The 20,832-nt window shown below is 38.1% G+C and overlaps 1 protein-coding gene across 2 annotated transcripts in view; it reads right to left on the bottom strand.

Annotated features, from left to right (window-relative positions):
• SNAPC1 (small nuclear RNA activating complex polypeptide 1) overlaps positions 1-18,010 on the bottom strand; it is a 29,559-nt gene extending 11,549 nt beyond the window's left edge. Inside the window, exons 1-8 of one of the 2 annotated variants that reach the window (XM_022570427.2) lie at positions 17,783-18,010; positions 15,229-15,388; positions 14,925-15,065; positions 14,398-14,502; positions 9,376-9,534; positions 7,778-7,846; positions 7,002-7,064; positions 4,310-4,460 (exon numbers count right to left, since the gene is read on the bottom strand). In XM_022570427.2, the coding sequence (XP_022426135.1) occupies positions 4,310-4,460; positions 7,002-7,064; positions 7,778-7,846; positions 9,376-9,534; positions 14,398-14,502; positions 14,925-15,065; positions 15,229-15,388; positions 17,783-17,910 (976 nt within the window). In that variant the 5' untranslated portion in view covers positions 17,911-18,010. Of the gene's footprint in view, positions 1-4,309; positions 4,461-7,001; positions 7,065-7,777; positions 7,847-9,375; positions 9,535-14,397; positions 14,503-14,924; positions 15,066-15,228; positions 15,389-16,643 lie in introns of both variants that reach the window. The other variant, XM_089907790.1, reaches the window with a different exon arrangement.
• Positions 18,011-20,832: the final 2,822 nt, after the last annotated feature.

Genomic DNA, 20,832 nt, shown 5'->3' with positions numbered 1-20,832 from the left:
ATACTACTCCCAGATTGATTTTCTTCAAAGAAAACTGGTCATACCACTTGCTTGCTCAGAAGTCTCACATGACTCCCCTCTGCCTACTGAATGAAGTCCAAACTTCTTGGTTCCACATTTAAGGCCTGGTCACAATATAATCCTCAACATATCTTTCCACGTTAACAGTAACTCTTCAACACATCCTTTATGCTCCAGGCAAAATGGGCCCCTCAGGGCTTCCCTGGTGGCGCAGTGGTTGAGAATTCGCCTGCCGATGCAGGGTACACGGGTTCGTGCCCCGGTCTGGGAAGATCCCACATGCCGCGGAGCGGCTGGGCCCGTGAGCCATGGCCGCTGAGCCTGCGCGTCCGGAGCCTGTGCTCTGCAACGGAAGAGGCCACAACAGGGAGAGGCCCGCGTACCGCAAAACAAAACAAAAAAATAGGCCCTCACACGCTATAGTTCCAACTACCTTGCCTCTTTTCATGCCAATCCCTCTACTTGCCTTAGTCTAAGGAATTATTGTTACATTTGTTTGTTTTTTAACCTTTGGGTTTTTCCTGATTACAAAACATATGGTTATCACATAAAATTCAAACACAGAAATTTATGGACTTAGAAATTTCCCATCCTTGAGAATTAATCATTGTTATATGCTTCTAGATTTCTTCAATGATATATATTGTACTTCTGTCTACATTTTTTTAATTGAAGTATAGTTGATTTACAATGTTATGGTGTACAGCAAAGTGATTCAATTTATTTATATATATATACAAACACACACTCACACATATGTACATATACATATATATACACACATATTGTTCTTTTTCAGATTCTTTTCCGTTACAGTTTACTACAATATACTGAATATAGTTCCCTGTGCTGTACAGCAGGACCTTGTGGTTTATCTATTTTATATTATAGTTTTGCGTCTACATATATATTTATTAACAAATGAATCATACTCTTCTTTAAAAAAACACTTTCACTAAGCAATGTATCAATATATTTTGGACATATTTTCATGTCAGTATATATAGAACTTTCTCCAGCTTTTTAATAACTTAAATATTCCTTTATATGGATTTTTCAACGTTAAACATTTTTTCAATGTTAAACATTTGAGTTGTTAACAGTCTTTGTCAATAATCCTGCAATGAATGTCCTGTGTGTTTTTTGTCATTTGTAAAGGATAAATTCCTAGAAACTGAATTGCTAAGTTAGAAGGCATGTCCATTTAAAATTGATTAAAATCAATTGACAGATGATTTCAAATTGCTCTCTAAAAAGGATGTGCTAATTCATTCTCCCACTCATTCAGATTTTACCTCCTCACACTTTCACTATCAATGGGTATTCAGTTACCTTTAATCTTTGCCAATATAACAAATTACATGAAAATCATGTTTTAAATTACATTTCTTTCATTATTAATGAAATTATATATCTCTTCATATGCATGGTAACCACATTTTGTTCATGAATTGCCTGTTCATGACCTCAGCCCATTTTTCTAAAGGGTGGTGGTCCTTTTCTTGCTAATTTATAACAGCTCTCCTAAAATTAAAAAGTTTAGCATTAATCTTATGTGCTGCAAATGGTTTTACAAGATCTTTTGCATTTTATGGAATATAAGACACCTCTCTTTGAAAAATCTATGAAATCAAAAATACTTTTCTACTTTGAGGGAATGAACTTTTAATTAAAGAGAAACTTTTTAGTAAGCACTTGAATCTTTTTTTTTTTTTTTTTTTTGCGGTACGCGGGCCTCTCACTGCTGTGGCCTCTCCCGTTGCGGAGCACAGGCTCCGGACATGCAGGCTCAGCGGCCATGGCTCACGGGCCCAGCCGCTCCGCGGCATGTGGGATCTTCCCAGACCGGGGCACGAACCCGTGTACCCTGCATCGGCCGGCGGACTCTCAACCACTGCGCCACCAGGGAAGCCCAGCACTTGAATCTTTATTAAGATGAAGAATAACAAATTACCTCTGCTTCAGAGGAGCGACAAAGCTGGTTACCTGGAATAGTTGAGTTACGATTAAGGATCTAATTCAGATCACATTTTAGTGATCTTTCTCATGGGTTAAACCCTCCCTAATACACCTCGGTAAATTCAATAACAAACCTCAGCCATCCTTAAAAGTTAATTTCAGAGTTTATGAAAATGTTTTCGGTAACTACATTAAGTAAAAAATTATGGCTAGTGAAAGAAGTGATATTTCATAAGTTACGTGTGTCCAACATTTCAGATGAAAACGAACTTTCATTTAAGTTCTTTCCTAGCTTGCACTCGGCTCCTCCGTTTCAACTGCATAAAAAAACTCTTTTCCAGACGTTTAAGAAAGCAGCTTGACCAACTACCTCTCGGCTGCACTTGTAAGAAATAAGGTGGATAATTAATAAAAAAAATGCTTGTGCAGGTTTCTAAACCTAAGTATCTTTGATACCTTAGAAAAAATCTACCAGAAGTTGCTTTTTTAAATATGATCAAAACTAATCAATCCTTTCCTCATATCCTCTGTTTTGGTTTGGTTTTGGTTGAATTAATATATAACTACCATTTTTAATGCGGTACAGAGCTAGGAGTTTGGATAAATGCATAGTTGTGCAAAATATTGAATATAGAACAATTCCATCACACCAAAAATTTCCCTTGTGCCCTTTTGCAGTCAACACCTCCCTCCACCCCCAGTTCCTAGCAACCAATGATCTTTTTTATGTCTCTGTAGATTCACCTTTTCCAGAATGTCTTATAAATGGAATCATATCGTATATAGCCCTTTCTGTGTCTCATTTCTGTCACTTAGCACAGTGCACTGAGATTCATCCATGTTATTACATGTATCAGTAGTGCCTTTATTCCTGAGTAGTACTGCACTGTATGGTTATACCACGGTTATACAATGACCAGTTGGAGATATTTAGGCTGACTGCAATTTTTCGCAATTATGAATAAAACTGCTATAAACTTTTGCATAGAAATTTTTGTGTGAATATAAGTTTTCATCTCTCTTGGGTAAATACCAAGGAGTAGGACTGCTGCGTTATTTGGTAAGTATATGTTTAACTTTATTAGAAACTGCCAGTTTTCCAGAGTGACTATACCTTTCTGTATTCCCACCAGAAATATATGAAGGTTCCACTTGGACCTAAAACATTTACTATCTGGCCCTTTACAGAAAGTGTGCTGACTCCCTACATCTGGAGGATATTTTTTTAAATCAAGAATGGATGCTGGATTTTATCAAATGTGTTCTTGGGTAACTATTAAAATGAACTCACATTTTCCCCTTTAACCTATTTATATGGCAAATTATATTGATAGATTCCTAACTGCACCATCCCTGCATCTCAGAATGAATGTACACAGTCAAGTTGTTTTGTATCTGAGATTCTTTTGATACATAAAACTTAGAATTTTTTCATTAATACTTATAAGTGAAATTAGTCTAACAGTTCTCTTAACAATATCTGCTAGCTGTGTAAAGAAAACTAAAAACATTCTCCTTCTGAAGTATTTCTTGATTATCCTTAACAAATGTGGTATCTCCTCTAAATTCTCAATGCACTTCAAGCGTTAAGTTACGGAACTGATCATATCTGGACTGTATTAAAGGTATTTAACTTCAGTTCTCCCTCCGCTGCCTCAATATAGGAAAAAACTATGTTACAAGGCTATAACATATCTTCATATACTGCTACAGTGGCTCTGTGTTTCTTATATTAGGCACTAAATATTTACTATGTTTCTAATGCTCCTTTTTTTCCACCTGAGCCTGTTAATCAGATTCCAACTTTATGTATGGTGAACATATACTATTTGTGCAATGCTTAAAAATTAAACTTTTTGAGTATATAGTCATTTTTTAAAAAAACCAAATACCAAAAGTAATTTTACAGATAAACTATTTCAAGAGAAAAGCGGGTTCAGCTTAGCTACTGAAGCGAATGGAAAATACAGTTTATAGAATGTATTACTTATCATACCTTATTCTACACATAAGTTTGATTCACACACAAAAATTACTAATAAAGTATGCTCCGTATAATTCTGGATTGATTCTATAACTATCTAACTATACCACTTTGGACAAGTTATTTAACCTGTATGGGCCTAAATTTCATCATCTATGAAATGATGAATTTGATGACTCCTAGGGTCCCTTTCAGTAGTAAGATTCCAAGAATCTAAAATAATTTATTTTCAATATTAAATCTCACAAGGTTTTTAAACAAGTAATCCTTTTTAATAAAGAAAACATGGTGAGAGGAGGTTGTAAATAAGACCTGTTTTCCCTTTTTTAAGTCTCAAAAAGTTACCTCTGTTTCTGGAAGACATCTTCCCTCCTGCTGGTTTCAATGTCTCTTTGTTTATTCTTTTCCTAGTTGCTTTGGTTTGTCCTTGACTAGATGCAGAATCAGAGTCAGAAGAATCAAGTTTGACCTGACGATGCCTTCTTGACTTGGATGCCTAAATAGTTGCAAATCCAATTAATTACAATGAATCGCAAAATGAACCCAACTGACAGGTGATTTAGGGAACAACAAAACAGACAATCAAAGATGATGAAAGATTCACAGAAATACTTGTCATAAAGTACTTTACCATGATACTAGCTTGGTTAATACCTGTTACATGTATATACTCTTTTAGCTTTACAACAGGAAGAGTTCCCTGCAGCTATCATCCTCATCTGACCAAACGGAGTTAAAATATCCTTGCTGGGTTAAACTGTTACAGTTGCATGGCTGGGAAATGGAGGTGTAAAGGACAAGTACCGCCATTTTTACCACCTGATAACCTATTCTTTTCTTCTAACAACATTTTACTTTCCTTAGTTAGCACCATGTACTTCAAATGGAACTACTTTATGCCTGGCTCTACGTATGGCCATGTGGCCCCGATCTAGTCAAAATGAGTTTCACATTCCCAGGGCCACCATGATTTGTTCAGGGGTGGGTGTGTGATGTGTGTCATAGCTGATATAACTCAATTTTAGAATTTTGTTTAACTATTAGAAAGGAATCAACTGAACTGAAAGCTGGGAACATGCAAGGCTGGAGTTGTCACGAATCGCACTTGAAGGCAATGAAAGCAACATAAGAGGTGAGAAACGGAGGGACAGTCCAACAAGGACTTTTTAGTTACATCAGTCAATAAATTCCCTTATTTGCTTAAGCAGAGCCCTGACTACAGGAGTTTTCAATGAATGTCATATATGTGGTGCAGGTATTAACAACAGTTTAAAAGCTACCATGCACTGTATGTTAATTATACCTCAATAATTTAAAAAACTACAACTATGCAATAACATACTCATAACAATTTATGGGGATTATAATTTAATTGTTTAATAATTTTTTAAAGTATTTCATAATGTCTTAAGAAATACATTAAACAACAATTAGCTTATATAATATGGAAATAGTTCTGGTTTAAATGAATTTGGAATAATTAATTTATTGTCCTTGATGCTTTCATTCAACAATATTTTGTACTCAATTTACTGTAGTACAGCAAATATATAACACTTAACTAATCTATAGTCACTTTTAATTTTTTCGTTTATTCCTTTTTATTTCTACAACCAGAGAATGATAGTAGTTTCCCACAGAATAAAGTCATTTTTAGATTCATAAAAAAAAAACAACAGAAAAAAATACGAGTTTATTGGTGCTCCTTCCTGAAACCCCACTAAAATGAGAGGAAAGGAATAAAAATGAATAAACTCACAAAACGGAGATAATAGGAAACAATGCAGCTGTAAACAAATCAACAAAATTTTGCAAGTGTAAAAGTGATGGCTGACTTAGAATGAAGGAAGCTGAAATCTAATTGCCTGTATTGAGGAAGTCTACAAGGAAAGCTGGTCCAAGTGGATCAGAAATTGGGGTCATCAGAAGTGGGACTAAAAAAATGGGTAGATATATGAAAAATCTACATAGGGAATAGTATCCCATTTAGCAGCCTCAAAGCTGAACATCTGACCTCTTCCTGTAGAAAACAGGAGGCTTGCTCTCTGGAGAGGCTAAACCAGAGAAGCTGAAGGCTTGAGGAAACCAGTATAGCTAAGAAGGGGATAAAGCCTCTTACTAGAAATAGGTGGGTTGAGTGAAGCCTCTAGAAGGAACTGTGAGCCTGTTGGCAGATTCTCTGTAGGCACCCAAAACATTGGCAGCTGGGCTTATTTACCACTTTCCTCCCCCAGGCAAGGGAATGGAAGCCTGCTCTCTGGTAAAAATGACTAGATCCAAGAAAAGCATGGAGGCTAAAAAGCTATATCTCCACATGACCACTCTTAATGATCTGAGGATCTTCAAACGTTTGAAAAAAGCCAACAAAATGAATGACAGAGAATGGAATAAACAAAAATAAAAACTCTGGGGAAAAAGGAGGAAACTTCAAAAAACTAAATAACATCCTCAAGCAGATAAGCATATTGCATCCAGAAAAACAAAAAGATAAAGAACACATTTTTTAAGTAAGAAAAGATTCAGAGAACAAGAAAAAAAATCTTAGTAATCAAAAAATATCAGCAGAAATAATAAAAACTCAATATAATGATTCAGAAGATAAAGTTTAAGAAATCTCTCTGGGGCTTCCCTGGTGGCACAGTGGTTGAGAGTCCGCCTGCCAATGCAGGGGACATGGGTTCGTGCCCCGGTCCGGGAAGATCCCACATGCCACGGAGCGGCTGGGCACGTGAGCCATGGCCACTGAGCCTGGGCGTCCGGAGCCTGTGCTCCGCAACGGGAGAGGCCACAACAGTGAGAGGCCCGCGTACCACAAAAAAAAAAAAAAAAAAAGAGAGAAAAAGGTGAAGATGGTTGCCTCTTGAGATCAGAAGTACAGGGGCAGGAAGTGGTAGAGCAGGAGACTGCTGGATTATATAAACTTTACAGTATTATTAGTTAAAACTATGCACAAGTGTTACTCTGATGAAAAAATTAAAACGTGACTAAAAAAGCATCACATAAATTTCTAAATTACCTTATTAAAGAAATAACTTACCTCAACAAAAACTGAAAAGGCCCTTGATTTTATTTTCGCTAATGATTCTGCCCTTTCACTTCTCTGTAAGTAAAAATAAACAGGAAAGGGAAAAAGTTAAAACATACAAACACTGAGTGAAATTATGAATTCCCAAGTATTTTTTTTATCAGAAATAAGATTTGAGACAGAAGGTAGGGTAAAAAGGAACTAACATTTATTGGACATATATTAAGTAAAGGCATATAAACATGCACTACTTTCTAACAGGTGCCATGATAACATCCCCATGGCTGTGGATTGCTTTCCTTCAGGATTTAAGGAGGATATGAATGAAATTCCTGGTGACCAGGCCATTCCCTCCTCATCTTTCTATGCCCAAAGATGGCTCCTTGCCTCATGCACTAATATGGATGAAAACTCTGGAGACAGAAAGCAGTAAATAGTAGCTTGTGCTCCACACTGGCTGAAAGGCTGAAAAGACATAGTATTACAAAAGCCTTACTCTGCCCCTGTCAGGACTGAGGACACCTTCCTCCACCATCCTTCCCTCTCCCTGCTGAAAACTGTGAACATCCCACTCCCAATCTATAACTGATGTGGTCTTTCACAAGGTTTCCAGCAGAGAACAGGCTAGCCCTTCATAGAACCCATGTTACAGAATTTTCTGAGATATGTATTAGAATACTGACCATGGGACATTATGGTTAATATACAGAATCACAGCCACACATAAAATGAAAAGAAGCTAACCGAACTATTGCCCCATAAGCAATCATATAGTGAATTTTTCTGACCTCTGACTGTTGTGAATTTCCTTCACTCTTTTCTTCTCCATCTTTAGCTTTCAATTTTAAGGATAGATTCTGAAAGATCAAAAAAGTTATATTTACACATTTACAATTCAAACCAACTAAAAATTAACTGAAAATCAATTTCAGAACAATGAAAACCATTTACTTTAATTACTAAAAAACTAAAAGAATATTTCACAGTATCAAAACATGGTTCACCACCTGACATTAAGAACGTGGTTAGGTTAAAGAAGAGTTACAAAATTCATCAAGAAAATACCTAAATCCTCCTAACTAATGAAAGATGACATGCACTTTATGTGGTAGTGAGAAAGCTGGTTTATTCTCCTTTCCTCCAGGTTTTCAAAGGTCTTAGTAATGCTCATTAAAGAGAGTTGTTAAAAGACAGCACTACAATAGATGTTTACGTTAAGTGTCTAGGTCATCTGTGCAACCCATTTGTAGCACTTAAAGTATTCAAACATTCTAAAATGTGCTCTCATTAAAATAAATGTCCGGAGAGGAAGCAAATTATTTCCTTCTTCACAAGGCTGTTATCTCATCACTTTCCTTGTTTATCTTTTCTAAAACTGAGTTTTGAGCCATCTCCCTTTATATAATCCAAAAAGTAGCAACGAATCACTCTGAAAAATGCTATATAATAATGCCTATCTAGCATTTGTGAAAACACTAACACATTATCAAACACATAGTAAGTAATCAGAAATTACTTATTTTTTCCTAGAAGTATTTAGTAAAATTAGATGGAGTAGTGGTTTCAAAAGTAAATTTAGCAAGGCCGGTCTTCAGGTTTCCAGAGTAAAAAAGTTTCTCTAGCTGAAAAGGCTAATATGGAATATGGGCAGTTCTAGCATCAGTATTTGGATCAGAAAACTAAATGGAAGACTTGTGTTGATGCGATTTGTAAATGGATAAAGGAAGGCAGGTAGAGCACGTGAGAAACAGAAAGCACATGCTCTGTCACAATGGGAGAAGCCATCACTCAAGTCTAGCTGTCCACTGCCATGCAGCAAAGTAGGACCAGTGTTACCAAACCTCCCACTTTTAACAGAAGTTGGATGTCTGGAATTTTAAGTTAAGTCCACAAATATTTAAATGTTGGTAATTAATTCAAATTTTTTTAATATTAGGAACAATGCTATGCAAAGAAAAAAAAAAAGTATGTGCAGGCTTTGGCCCAAAGACTGCCAATGTGTAACCTCTGGAGAATGCTAAATTATAAAGATTGTAATAAATCCATGGTACACCAAGACTATTTATTCCTCTATAATTATGTACACTACATAGTGTACGTGTGAGTGTATAATGGATATCATTTAGCTATATATTATATAATTACAATGATTAATTATAATTATTTAATAATATGCTATATAATTACATATAAAATCCATTTGTAAGATTAAATAAGACCACATGGCTAATAACTGGCAAAGCTGATACTAAAAAAGTAAAGCACTCGAGATCTTAGCTTCACAGGAGGTAGCCACTAAGCAAGGCTGCCTCTCAACGTCCTCAGTCACGTATAGCCAGTCACGTATGATGCAAATGCAAAGGTGACATATCAAACAGTTACAAACCTTTCTGTCTTTGTGCCATTGCTGATGCTCCAAAACTATGTTCTTGATATTGTCAAAAAAATCATCCTTTATCAAGCTGAGGGCTTTGTCTGGATTGGATCTATCAGCTGAAATTATATGTTTCATTCTCTGATAATGGTCATGAACATTCAGCATTTCCTAAAAGTGAAACGATGAGTGCTTTAATTCAATTTTCAAGGAGAAACTTAAAGGCAAAACCATAACAAAATAAAATCACCTTCCAAAGTGACAGAGTTGAGAAGGAATAACATACTACAGTATATTGAAAATGATATAATTATGCAAACTAGTACAAGATTATTAATGAAGAGTCTGCTTTCCAGAAGCATGGAATCATTGAGTTCAACTCAACAAACATTAGGCAATACACACTGTATGCAGAAACGATGGGGAGAGACTAGTTAATATAAGATTGCATTCCTGGATGTAACAAAAATTATTTATAGTATAGCATACCTTTAAGTATTGCTCCTGATAACTAAGATCACATTTTTATTTCATATTGTCACATGAAGGATATTTACACAGTTCTTTATGCTCAGCTGGAAATTCCTATCTAATGACTCTCTCCCAATCCTCCACAGAGATGGGCTGACGTTCACAAATCTCAAAGCTCTGTGCCTGTCCCCATAAGCTTCCTCATTACTTCAGTGATAAGATTCAAGATTAAATGAAATAGTGATTTATGACACCATTTGAGGCATCATTTATTAGACCTTCCTCCCCCAGAAAACTCCAAACAAATGGGCAGGTATACAGGGTAAAGAGAAAGGTAGCATAAATATGGCAGGCGGACTTAAGAATCACATAAAACCAGCACTGGGACTTGGCTCACAGACCAGCAGAGAACTATCCATCACAGATGGTCAACAACCTCTGAGTCATCCCCAAGATAGGCTACTCAATGCATTTCTAGGAGATTTTGACGGACTCCATCGATATCTGTTCAAGCAATTCAAAACTGCTCAGGAGTGGCGAGTGCTCACATATGCAAGATCTTCAAGGGGGAAGAGTGTCCAGACATGGGAAGCCCCTAACTTTTTACATGGTACAATGTGCTATATTCCCATTATTTTACATGCACTACAATACAGGGCAAAGACCACTAGCTGGACCTGGTTTTGAGCCTGAATTCCGTCACCTGCTAGATTGTGACCTTGAGCAAATCCCTCAGTCTAAGAATCACGTTCCACATTTGTACAAAATGAAGTAACGACGCCTAATGCACTATAAAAGTATTAAGTGAGCTTATACAAGTGGAAGTATTCTGTATGATGTAAACCACTATACAAAATCAAAGGATTAAGAAATAAAAGACAGTGTATGGGCTTTGGAGCTTTACACACCTGGACATTCAAATCCAGTGTCTGTGTCTTACTTTATGCAAATTACTCAACTTCTTGATCCTCAGTTTCCTTGTTTTAATTTTTATTATTTATTTATTCTTTTGGCCATGCCACACAGCATGTGGGATCCTAGTTCCCCGACCAGGGATCGAACTCGCGCCCCCTGCAGTGGAAGTGCAGAGTCTTAACCACTGGACTGCCAGGGAAGTCCCTCAGTTTCCTTGTTTTTAAAACTGGAAAAATACTATCTCTTCTGCAGGGTTATTATGATGATTGGTGAGATAACATACAAAAAACATTCAGCATAGCTCCTGGCACATGGTGAATACTGAACATGTAATGCCATTAATATAATTGTAAATATAAATGAAGAAACAGATTCAAAAGTGAAATGATTTGCTAAATGTCATATTTAAGTAGGAGAGTTGGAATTAGAAGGCAGATGCCTTAAAAAAATTGTAATTATGTATGATGATGGATGTTGACTAGATTTACTGTGGTCATCATTTGGCAATATATACAAATATCAAATCCTTCTGTTATACACCTGAAATAATGTTATATCAATTATACCTCAATTTTTTAAAAAAATCAGATAATTTGATTCAATATCCTATTCTCTTGTTTTATTATACCTCCTTAACCACAAAAGAGAACTAATGAGCAGCAGAATCATGACCAGAATTCAAGTATGCTGACGTGAAGACTTAATAGCATTTGTAGGCAGTAGAAGGAAAACAGAAAAGTATTAAATTTAGGGATTATCAGTGAAAATGGGTCATGGGCTATGCTAGGACAGGACAAATAAAGCCAACACAGGTATTGAAGGAAAAGGCTACCAAAGATAAAGATGCCAGATAAAGTCAGGATGACTTCACACAGACTACTCCATTCTTAGAAGCTTCTAGGAATAGGCATTTCATAGCCTGGCCCTTCTGACCCTCCTCTCAAATCACCCTAAAAGATATGGCTTTGTGCATCACCCCAGCTCTGTTCTCTAAAATCTCCCATACCTGCTTGCCGACATATACAATTTATTTAACAGAGGAATCTTTAATTCAACACATTGTAGTAAAAGAGCTTAAAATGAAGAAAAAAAAAAAGTTTAGCAATGTATGTTGAAAAAAATTAACATTCTACCACTAAATTAGTCAACAATCAAAAATTACAACCAACTGGGTTCAAATTATCTTTTCATTGGGAGAATACTGATAAGAACAACATCTTACTGTTATAGAACGTTCTCTGCCTCTCTCTTTATAATTTACATCAGTACTTCTTGGCAAATCCTTTCTGGTATCCCAGCATCTTTCACTCTCCGTGATGGCTATTCCAAACTTTCTCAGTTCTTGGTTCTGGCAGGAGGCCTCTTAAAGTTCAGGCTATCGGGTCTGTTTGCCTTCTACTTCTCTTCTTCACAACCAATTATAGGAATCCATTTTCACCTCCTTCCCTAAGGTTTCAAAGGAAGAAGTGCCTTCTCCTGCTCAAGGCTAATCTCTCCATCAGGCTCTTGGTCACAGACCCACCACCTCACAGCAGGGACTGTGCTGCTTCTCTTCTACACAAACCCTCCTTCTAACTGGCTCCTTACCCCAAACCTAAATATACACTCTAAGTCTCTCCAATCTCTAAAACTTCTAAATGATTCCCCTCTGCCAAAAAGACAAAATACAAATTCCTTCTATTACACAAAGTTCTTTTCTCACATTTATTTTTCTACATAATCTTCTCCCACCTCTTTCTTGCTCAGCTGCTAGAGGGCAAAGATCCTAATTCTTGTTATACTTCACGAGATGTCTGCAAATGATATATTTCCAACCCCAGTCCCAGCTCAGACAAGGCCTTTGCTATCCAACAAACAGGCACTGCAGCCATAGAGAACCTTAGCTCCATCACTTCCTAACTTAATGTCTCTGTGCCTCAGTTTCCTCAACTTTAAATCAGGGATAAAAACACCTACTTGAAAAAAAAATTAACAAAAAATTTTAAATTGTTTAAAACACCTAATTTGCAGAGATGTTAAGGAGTAAAATAATATACACAAAACATCTTGTAGAGCTCCTGCACTATACCATGTCTTTAGATATTTAGCAAACGATTTCCCTCTAACTGAGTAATTCTTACCATTTGGGGGGACATGAATACCTTTGCGAATCTGAGGATAGAGTACCTCACCCTAACCAAGTGTCCATACGTATAATAATTTTCAATACAATTTAGGGGGGAAAGGGATCCATGAACCTTTCAAGGCCATCCATGGACCCCAGATTAGCAATTCTTGCTCAAAAATAAAGTCAGTATACAGAGCAGACCCAGAGCACTTTCAAAAATCAATTTGCTATCTGAATTAGAAAATCACAGATGCAACCTAACGGCTGAAGTTATTAAAACACGGCAGCACCCAGAACACAGAGAAGCATTTGAGCAAATCAAAGATCTGATCCCTCTTTCATTCCTGATATAGGAAAAGACTGAACAGGGTTCAGGGGAAAAGCAGTAACATTTACTAAAAAGAGTCTACTATGTGCTATAGGCCACACTCAGCACTCTTCAGGTACAAGTTGGTCTCGATTCTTACAACTGGATGAAATAAGGGTTGCAATCCTAATATTAAAGAGGGGGAAACTAAGGCTCAAAGAAATGAAAAATACATGACTAAGGCCCCCAGCTGCTCGCGCTCGCTCTGCGCACTCTCTGTGTACGTATGAATCCATTCTTTTGAAAAGAGAATGGATCACTGATCAGAAGGCTGCAGCCCTTTAGTGAGGTTTTGTTTTAACCTCAGGGCAACATTTCCTCTCAGGTAAAACTCTGTATCACTACTTATCAATGCAAAAGAAGATTTTTCTCAACACCGCACAACTCACTCAAATAAAATACCAAAATATATGAGATGGAAAAGCTGTTTTAAGACCGTACCCCTTATCCATTATTCTTTTTTTTTTTTTTTAAATGTATTTATTTATTTATGGCTCTGTTAGGTCTTCGTTGCTGTGTGCAGGCTTTCTCTAGTTGTGATGAGTGGGGGCTACTTTTCATCGCTGTGCGCAGGCTTCTCATTGTCGTTGCTTCTCTTGTTGCGGAGCACGGGCTATAGGCGCGCAGGCTTCAGTATTTGTGGCACTTGGGCTCCGTAGTTGTGGCTTGTGGGCTCTAGAGCGCAGGCTCACTAGTTGTGGCGCACAGGCTTAGTTGCTCCGCGGCATGTTATCCATTATTCTTGACTTCAAATTTTCGTTTCATCGAAATAGCTTCACTGTTTTCAGTGGTGGGTTTTTACACAAGCATTGTAAAAAGGAACTTAGGAAATGAACACATATTATTAAAAAAAATAATGTCACTAAATTCTTGTTTTATGACCTATCTAAAGTCAAATACAAATGGTGGTTTCAGTATTTGAATCTAAATATCCTTAGTCTGAGACAAGTCTTCTACATCTTTCTGTTTCTCACTGTGTTTCAAGATTTATTCCAGAAATTTTGATATATTTAGGATGTAACATTCCTGACACTTTAGAGAAAGTAATAGCATTCTATGATTGGTTAAAAGCATTAGAAAAGTTTTCAGTATCCAGTAGATGAAGGTATAACCTCAATATGTAGTTAATAAAACAATTTTTAAAAAAAATTCAGGAACATAAGAACAAATTTACCTCTAGTACATCAGAAGTGATAAGTTTCATTACATGATCACTTGGGTCCTTAAAGTCTTCAGTAACTTCAGGTCGTTGAATTTTTTTCTTCATTCTGTATGACAGCTAAATAATAATGAATGTCTTTAAAATAGATGTCTTTTATAAGATATATTTTAAGTACTGAAATAAGTAAGCCAGCAGCAAAAACTGTCTATCAGTAAACATGGATGAAAAAAAAAGCAGCTCTAAGTATATATTTATTAAATAATCCATGTTTCAAAGACTGTTAGACTTTTGAAATAACGCAACTTGTGGGATTTTAGTTCACTGACCAGGGATTGAACCCAAGCCCTCGGCAGTGAAAGCGCAGGGTCCTAACCAATGGACTGCCAGGAATCCCCAACACTGTTTCCTATTTTAAGAAGCCTTTCTTCGAGTATTGGAAACTATATAATAGTCTTTCCACTTTCTGGAGACTTAGGTACTTTATGGACAATAAAGCATAATTTCTCATTTTGAGAAACAATCTATTTTAGATAACATACCAATGTAGGCATTGCTGTAAAGTGAAATGCTCTGTCTAGTCGTAGCTTCCTAAAAATATAAGCTGCATCAAAATGTTGTGCATTTATCAAATCTTGCTGAAATTTTAAAATTTCATCCCAATCCTTCACGGCAACTCTAATCTGCAAACAAGAGGAATAAAAAAGTTGTTAGTAAATGTAAATCTTTTTTCACAAATGTATTATAATTTTGAAGCACTGGCATTTCTATTTAAATCAGCTGGTTGTGAAAATATTGTACCTGTTTCATATTTCTGCTGGAAGAAAACAACTCACCGAATATTACCTTTTGTTTTGGTTGACACAGTTGGGTGTTATATAATCCATACAGCAGATACAAAGCACAAACTCTGATTTGGAAGGTGTATGGAGGTAAAAAATATCTCCAAGCCAAAGCCAAAGCTTCCTTTGTAAACGCGTTCTTTTCTAAATTTCTCATTCTACCACTAGAAAACAAAGAGAAAATATATTATGGCTGTGAAAAAAAATAACAGAAGAGGTATATACTTGTTTAAATAGCAGCTGCTAGAAAGTGGATGGGCATTCCACATCTGATCCTTTCATGATTTAAGCACGAAGACCTAATGTTCTGCTGTGCTTCTTACACTGAGACACTAGGTAAACATGATGCATCTTCCTAAAGCATCAAATTTATTGCTGAACTGGGAGCAAAAGGAGTGGGGTTATAAATTATCACTGGTTAATAATTTAAAATATTTAATATATAAAATAACCATGGTAGGGGGCTTCTCTGGTGGCGTACTGGTTAAGAATGCGTCTGCCAATGCAGGGGACACGGGTTCGATCCCTGGTCCGGGAAGATCCCACATGCCGTGGAGCAACTAAGCCCATGCACCACAACTACTGAGCCTGCGCTCTAGAGCCCACGAGCCACAACTACTGAGCCCACGTGCCACAACTATTGAAGCCCGCGCGCCTAGAGCCCATGCTCCACAACAAGAGATGCCAACACAAAGAGAAGCCCGCGCACCACCATGAAGATTAGCCCCCGCTCACCGCAACTAAAGCCTGCACATAGTAATGAAGACCCAAAGCAGCCAAAAATAAATAAATAAATAAATTTAAAAAAAGAAAGAAAGAAAGAAAGAATTGGGGTAACCCCAGAAAATTTTTTCTAAACTACCACTTTTCCCAAGAGGGATACAGTGAAAGATCATGGGTTTCAGAAACAGTAAGACACACTGGTTTCAATATCTACTCTACCACCTAGTTGCGTGATCATGGAGAAATTACTTAACCTTCTTAAACCTCAATTTCCTCATCTATAAAACAAGGATAATTACTGATCTCAGAGTTGTTCTATGGATTAAATACAGCTATAAATGCATTACATTTACTACCATTAAAAAAAATTAGTTCCTCTCCTTTCATTAACTGTACAACAAACAGTTCTCCATTCTCCATCCCCTACAAACGTACAAACTACACAGGTAGTTATTTTACATCAACTAAGACAAAAGAGAGAATGTTTACATTTTATTCAGCAAAACACAGAGTTTTAATCACAAGGACTCATTCATTCAGTCAATTATTTAGCCTTTTCAATATTGTAAGTATTATGCTAATGAAATGCCAGATTCATCCAGACACTGTCCTCACAGAGCTCAATCTAGTGGAAGGTAAATTTAAAAATAATAATAATAACAGTGAATATTTACTGAGCACTTAGAGTGCACTTACCATATAATCACAGTTAGTGGACTCTGATCAAATTCAGGCAGTTGGACTCCATTATCTATGCTCTTAACCACTACACTATACTGCCTTCTGAACTACACACTTATAATAAAATGTGGTTAAGTCAAGAGATAGGTCTTCCCTGGTGGCGCAGTGGTTGAGAGTCCGCCTGCCGATGCAGGGGACATGGGTTCGTGCCCCGGTCTGGAAAGATCCCACATGCCGCGGAGCGGCTGGGCCCGTGAGCCATGGCCGCTGAGCCTGCGCGTCCGGAGCCTGTGCTCCACAACGGGAGAGGCCACAGCAGTGAGAGGCCCGCGTTCCGCAAAAAAAAAAAAAAAAAAATGTCAAGCGATAAAATAAGCACAAAGTGCTACAAGAGAAAGAGAGCATGAACACCTTATTTAGTCTAGAAGGGCAAAGGAGGCCTTCCCTGAGGAACTGTCATGTGGGCTTAAACCTGAGTGAAGAATAAGGTACCCAGGCAAAGGGAGCTGGAGGTAAAGCTCTAGGCTGAGGAAACGCCTGTAGAGGGCCGCGTGCAGACGCTGCAGCAAGAAAGCGAGTGCATGGAGTGGACTGGTAGATGAAGCTGCAGCGATGGGCAGAGGCCAGTCACGAACGGTCTTGCCAGCCATGTTAAGGAATTTGCGCTGCACCCCAAGGGCAATGGAAACCACTGAAGAGTGGGAAGCAAGGATGTGACGTGAGCAAATTTGCACTTTAGAACTTCGGCGGTTGTGTGAAAAATGAAATCTATCATGCAGGGTTTTGTCTTTGCTTGTGCGTTTGTTTTTGTTTTTAAACATGGAGTTCTAAGAAAACGAGACTAGAGGAGGGCAAAAGATGGTGACCTAGGTCCGGGTAAAGCAGTGGAGGTAGAAGAGTTTAGAAGGGCGGCCAAGTAGAGGTATACGTATTCGGGAGGAGGCCGCAAATGGAAGGAACCCAAGCCAACGAAATCGCCCAGGGGAAGCGCGCGGCCAAGTACAAGTGAGAGCTCAGGGGACATGGAGGCAGTGTTCAGAGACTGCCGCTTTTCTCAGCCCTTCCCAGGTGCGGCGAAGCGAAGGGGAAGGAAGAAACCTGTCACGCCGCCTCTGAGCGGGGAGGCAGGCGGGTAGTGGACAAGAAACACCCACCAGAAGATGGTCCCGAACTTCATACTCCTCCAGAGGTCGGTGAAGTCCTCGAAGCGTACGCTGTCCATCTCCTGGAAGCGGCTGAGCAGCGCCTCGCAGTCTGCCTTCAAACCTGCAGCAGCCCCCATAGCTGCAAAACTAGGACGCCACGCGCGGTCCTGCAACCGATGGTAGCCGAGGAAACCAGGCTCTGAGCCCCGCCCCCTACGACAGGACGCACACACCCTCCGTGATATCCGGCCCCGTGACGTTATATCCGGCCCCGGCAGCTCCACCTCCAGCCGGGTCGGCCCAATACCGCGCGATGTTAACTGCCCTTGCGTTGTCGCATTTGCTTTCAGCAGCTCAGCTGTCTTAGAGGAGTAAGATGGACGTGTTTAATTTCAGTAGAGAAGTTTACATCTCAAGTGGCCTGTGAGCCCAAGAAGGATTTTAGGTCAACGTGAGGGTAGCTTATACAAATCGATATTACCCTTACTGTCCCTCTCCTTTAAAGTAATCCTAGACTGACAGAAGTCAAGTTTTACAGCTAAGGAGGAAAAATTCCTAACCTCAAACCACCCTCACGGGGAAAGAGGATCTAAAGAGGGTTTACTGAGAAGCAGACTGGACTAATTCTCTTACAGACTGTACCCACATAATACGGTGCTTAATGTGTGGCTCTCGTTGTATCGCTGACAGTCTTCTGCAGCCACTCTTGAGAAGCTCTTCTAAACATCTCCCCAGCACCACCACAATCTAGCACAGTACTTAGCAGAAAGTACTGTATCGGCTTTATATATACTTAATTGATTATTTGGTTGAATTGGTCTTGTGTGTACGCACCATTTCCTAGCTTCTCTCAGGAGCTAGCTATCAAGTAGTATTTTGTACCTTTCACTATTTCTCTGATTGCATGTTATGCTATTCTTATTCTTTAAGGAGAGATATCCAAAAAACACAAGGGCTTTCTGTCTGTAGATGCGGTTCAACTCACTTAACTTTCCTGATATTGATCTTTTGTAAAAAAAAATTTTATATAATATGCATTACAGGAAAACTTACATAACATGTCTGAGTAAAAAGCATAGCAGGAATACAAACACGTATGTACCTTCTACCTGTATAGGAACCAGAACATGACCAACACCGATCACATCAATCTCTAAATTCCTCTAACCTATTCTCCTGCCTCTGCCATTAGTTTGGTAATGACCACTTTATTTTGTTTCTCATTCTCTTGTAAATATTTTATCACACGTGTACGGATCTCTAAACAATATATTGTTTAGTTGTGGTTGATTTTGAACTTTATTCAAATGGTATTGAAATTTCTTTTCTTTTTTTTTTTTTTTTTTTTGCAGTACGAGGGCCTCTCACTGTTGTGGCCTCTCCCGTTGCGGAGCACAGGCTCCGAACGCCCATGGCTCACGGGCCTAGCCGCTCCGCGGCATGTGGGATCTTCCCGGGCTGGGGCACAAACCCGTGTCCCCTGCATTGGCAGGCGGACTCCCAACCACTGCGCCACCAGGGAAGCCCCCTCATTGTAGTTTTGATTTGCATTTCTCTAATGATTAGTGATGTTGAGCATCCTTTCATGTGTTTGTTGGCAATCTGTATATCTTCTTTGGAAAAATGCCTGTTTAGGTCTTCGGCCCATTTTTGGATTGGGTTGTTTGTTTTTTTGATATTGAGCTGCATGAGCTGCTTGTAAATTTTGGAGATTAATCCTTTGTCTGTAGTTTCGTTTGCAAATATTTTCTCCCATTCTGAGGGTTGTCTTTTGGTCTTGTTTATGGTTTTCTTTGCTGTGCAAAAGATTTGAAGTTTCATTAGGTCCCATTTGTTTATTTTTATTTCCATTTCTCCAGGAGGTGGGTCAAAAAGGATCTTGCTGTGATTTATGTCCTAGAGTGTTCTGCCTGTGTTTTCATCTAAGAGTTTTATTGTGTCTGGCCTTACATTTAGGTCTTTAATCCATTTTGAGTTTATTTTTGTGTATGGTGTTAGGGAGTGTTCTAATTTCATTCTTTTACATGTAGCTGTCCAGTTTTCCCAGCACCACTTATTCAAGAGGTTGTTTTCTCTCCATTGTATATTCTTGCCTCCTTTATCAAAAATAAGGTGACCATATGTGCGTGGGTTTATCGATGGGCTTTCTATCCTGTTCCATTGATCTATATTTCTGTTTTTGTGCCAGTACCATACCGTCTTGATTACTGCAGCTTTGTAGTATAGTCTGAAGTCCCGGAGCCTGATTCCTCCAGCTCCGTTTTTCTTTCTCAAGATTGCTTTGCCTATTCGGGGTCTTTTGTGTCTCCATACAATTGGTGAAATTTTTTGTTCTAGTTCTGTGAAAAATGCCATTGGTCGTTTGATAGGGATTGCATTGAATCTGTAGATTGCTTTGGGTAGTATATTCATTTTCGTGATGTTGATTCTTCCAATCCAAGAACATGGTATATCTCTCCATCTGTTGGTATCATCTTTAATTTCTTTCCTCAGTGTCTTATAGTTTTCTGCATACAGGTCTTTTGTCTTCTTAGGTAGGTTTATTCCTACGTATTTTATTCTTTTTGTTGCAGTGGTAAATGGGAGTGTTTCCTTAATTTCTCTTTCAGATTTTTCATCATTAGTGTGTAGGAATGCAAGAGATTTCTGTGCTTTAATTTTGTAACCTGCTACTTTACCAAATTCATTGATTAGCTCTAGAATTTTTCTGGTAGCATCTTTAGGATTCTCTATATATAGTATCATGCCATCTGCAAGCAGTGACAGCTTTACTTCTTCTTTTCCAATTTGGATTCCTTTTATTTCTTTTTCTTCTCTGATTGCTGTGGCTAAAACTTCCAAAACTATGTTGAATAATAGTGGTGAGAGTGGAAAGCCTTGTCTTGTTCCTGATCTTAGAGGAAATGGTTTCAGTTTTTCACCATTGAGAATGATGTTGGCTGTGGGTTTGTCATATATGGCCTTTATTATGTTGAGGTAAGTTCCCTCTATGCCTACTTTCTGGAGGGTTTTTATCATAAATGGGTGTTGAATTTTGTCAAAAGCTTTTTCTGCATCTA

This window comes from Delphinapterus leucas, chromosome 2 (genome assembly GCF_059928025.1).
Source record: "Delphinapterus leucas isolate spDelLeu-1000000601 "Yukka" chromosome 2, BTC_Dleu_Yukka2, whole genome shotgun sequence".
NCBI lineage: Eukaryota > Metazoa > Chordata > Mammalia > Artiodactyla > Monodontidae > Delphinapterus > Delphinapterus leucas.
Note: the sequence above shows the minus strand (reverse complement) of the source record. Positions and strands in the feature narration are given on the sequence as shown.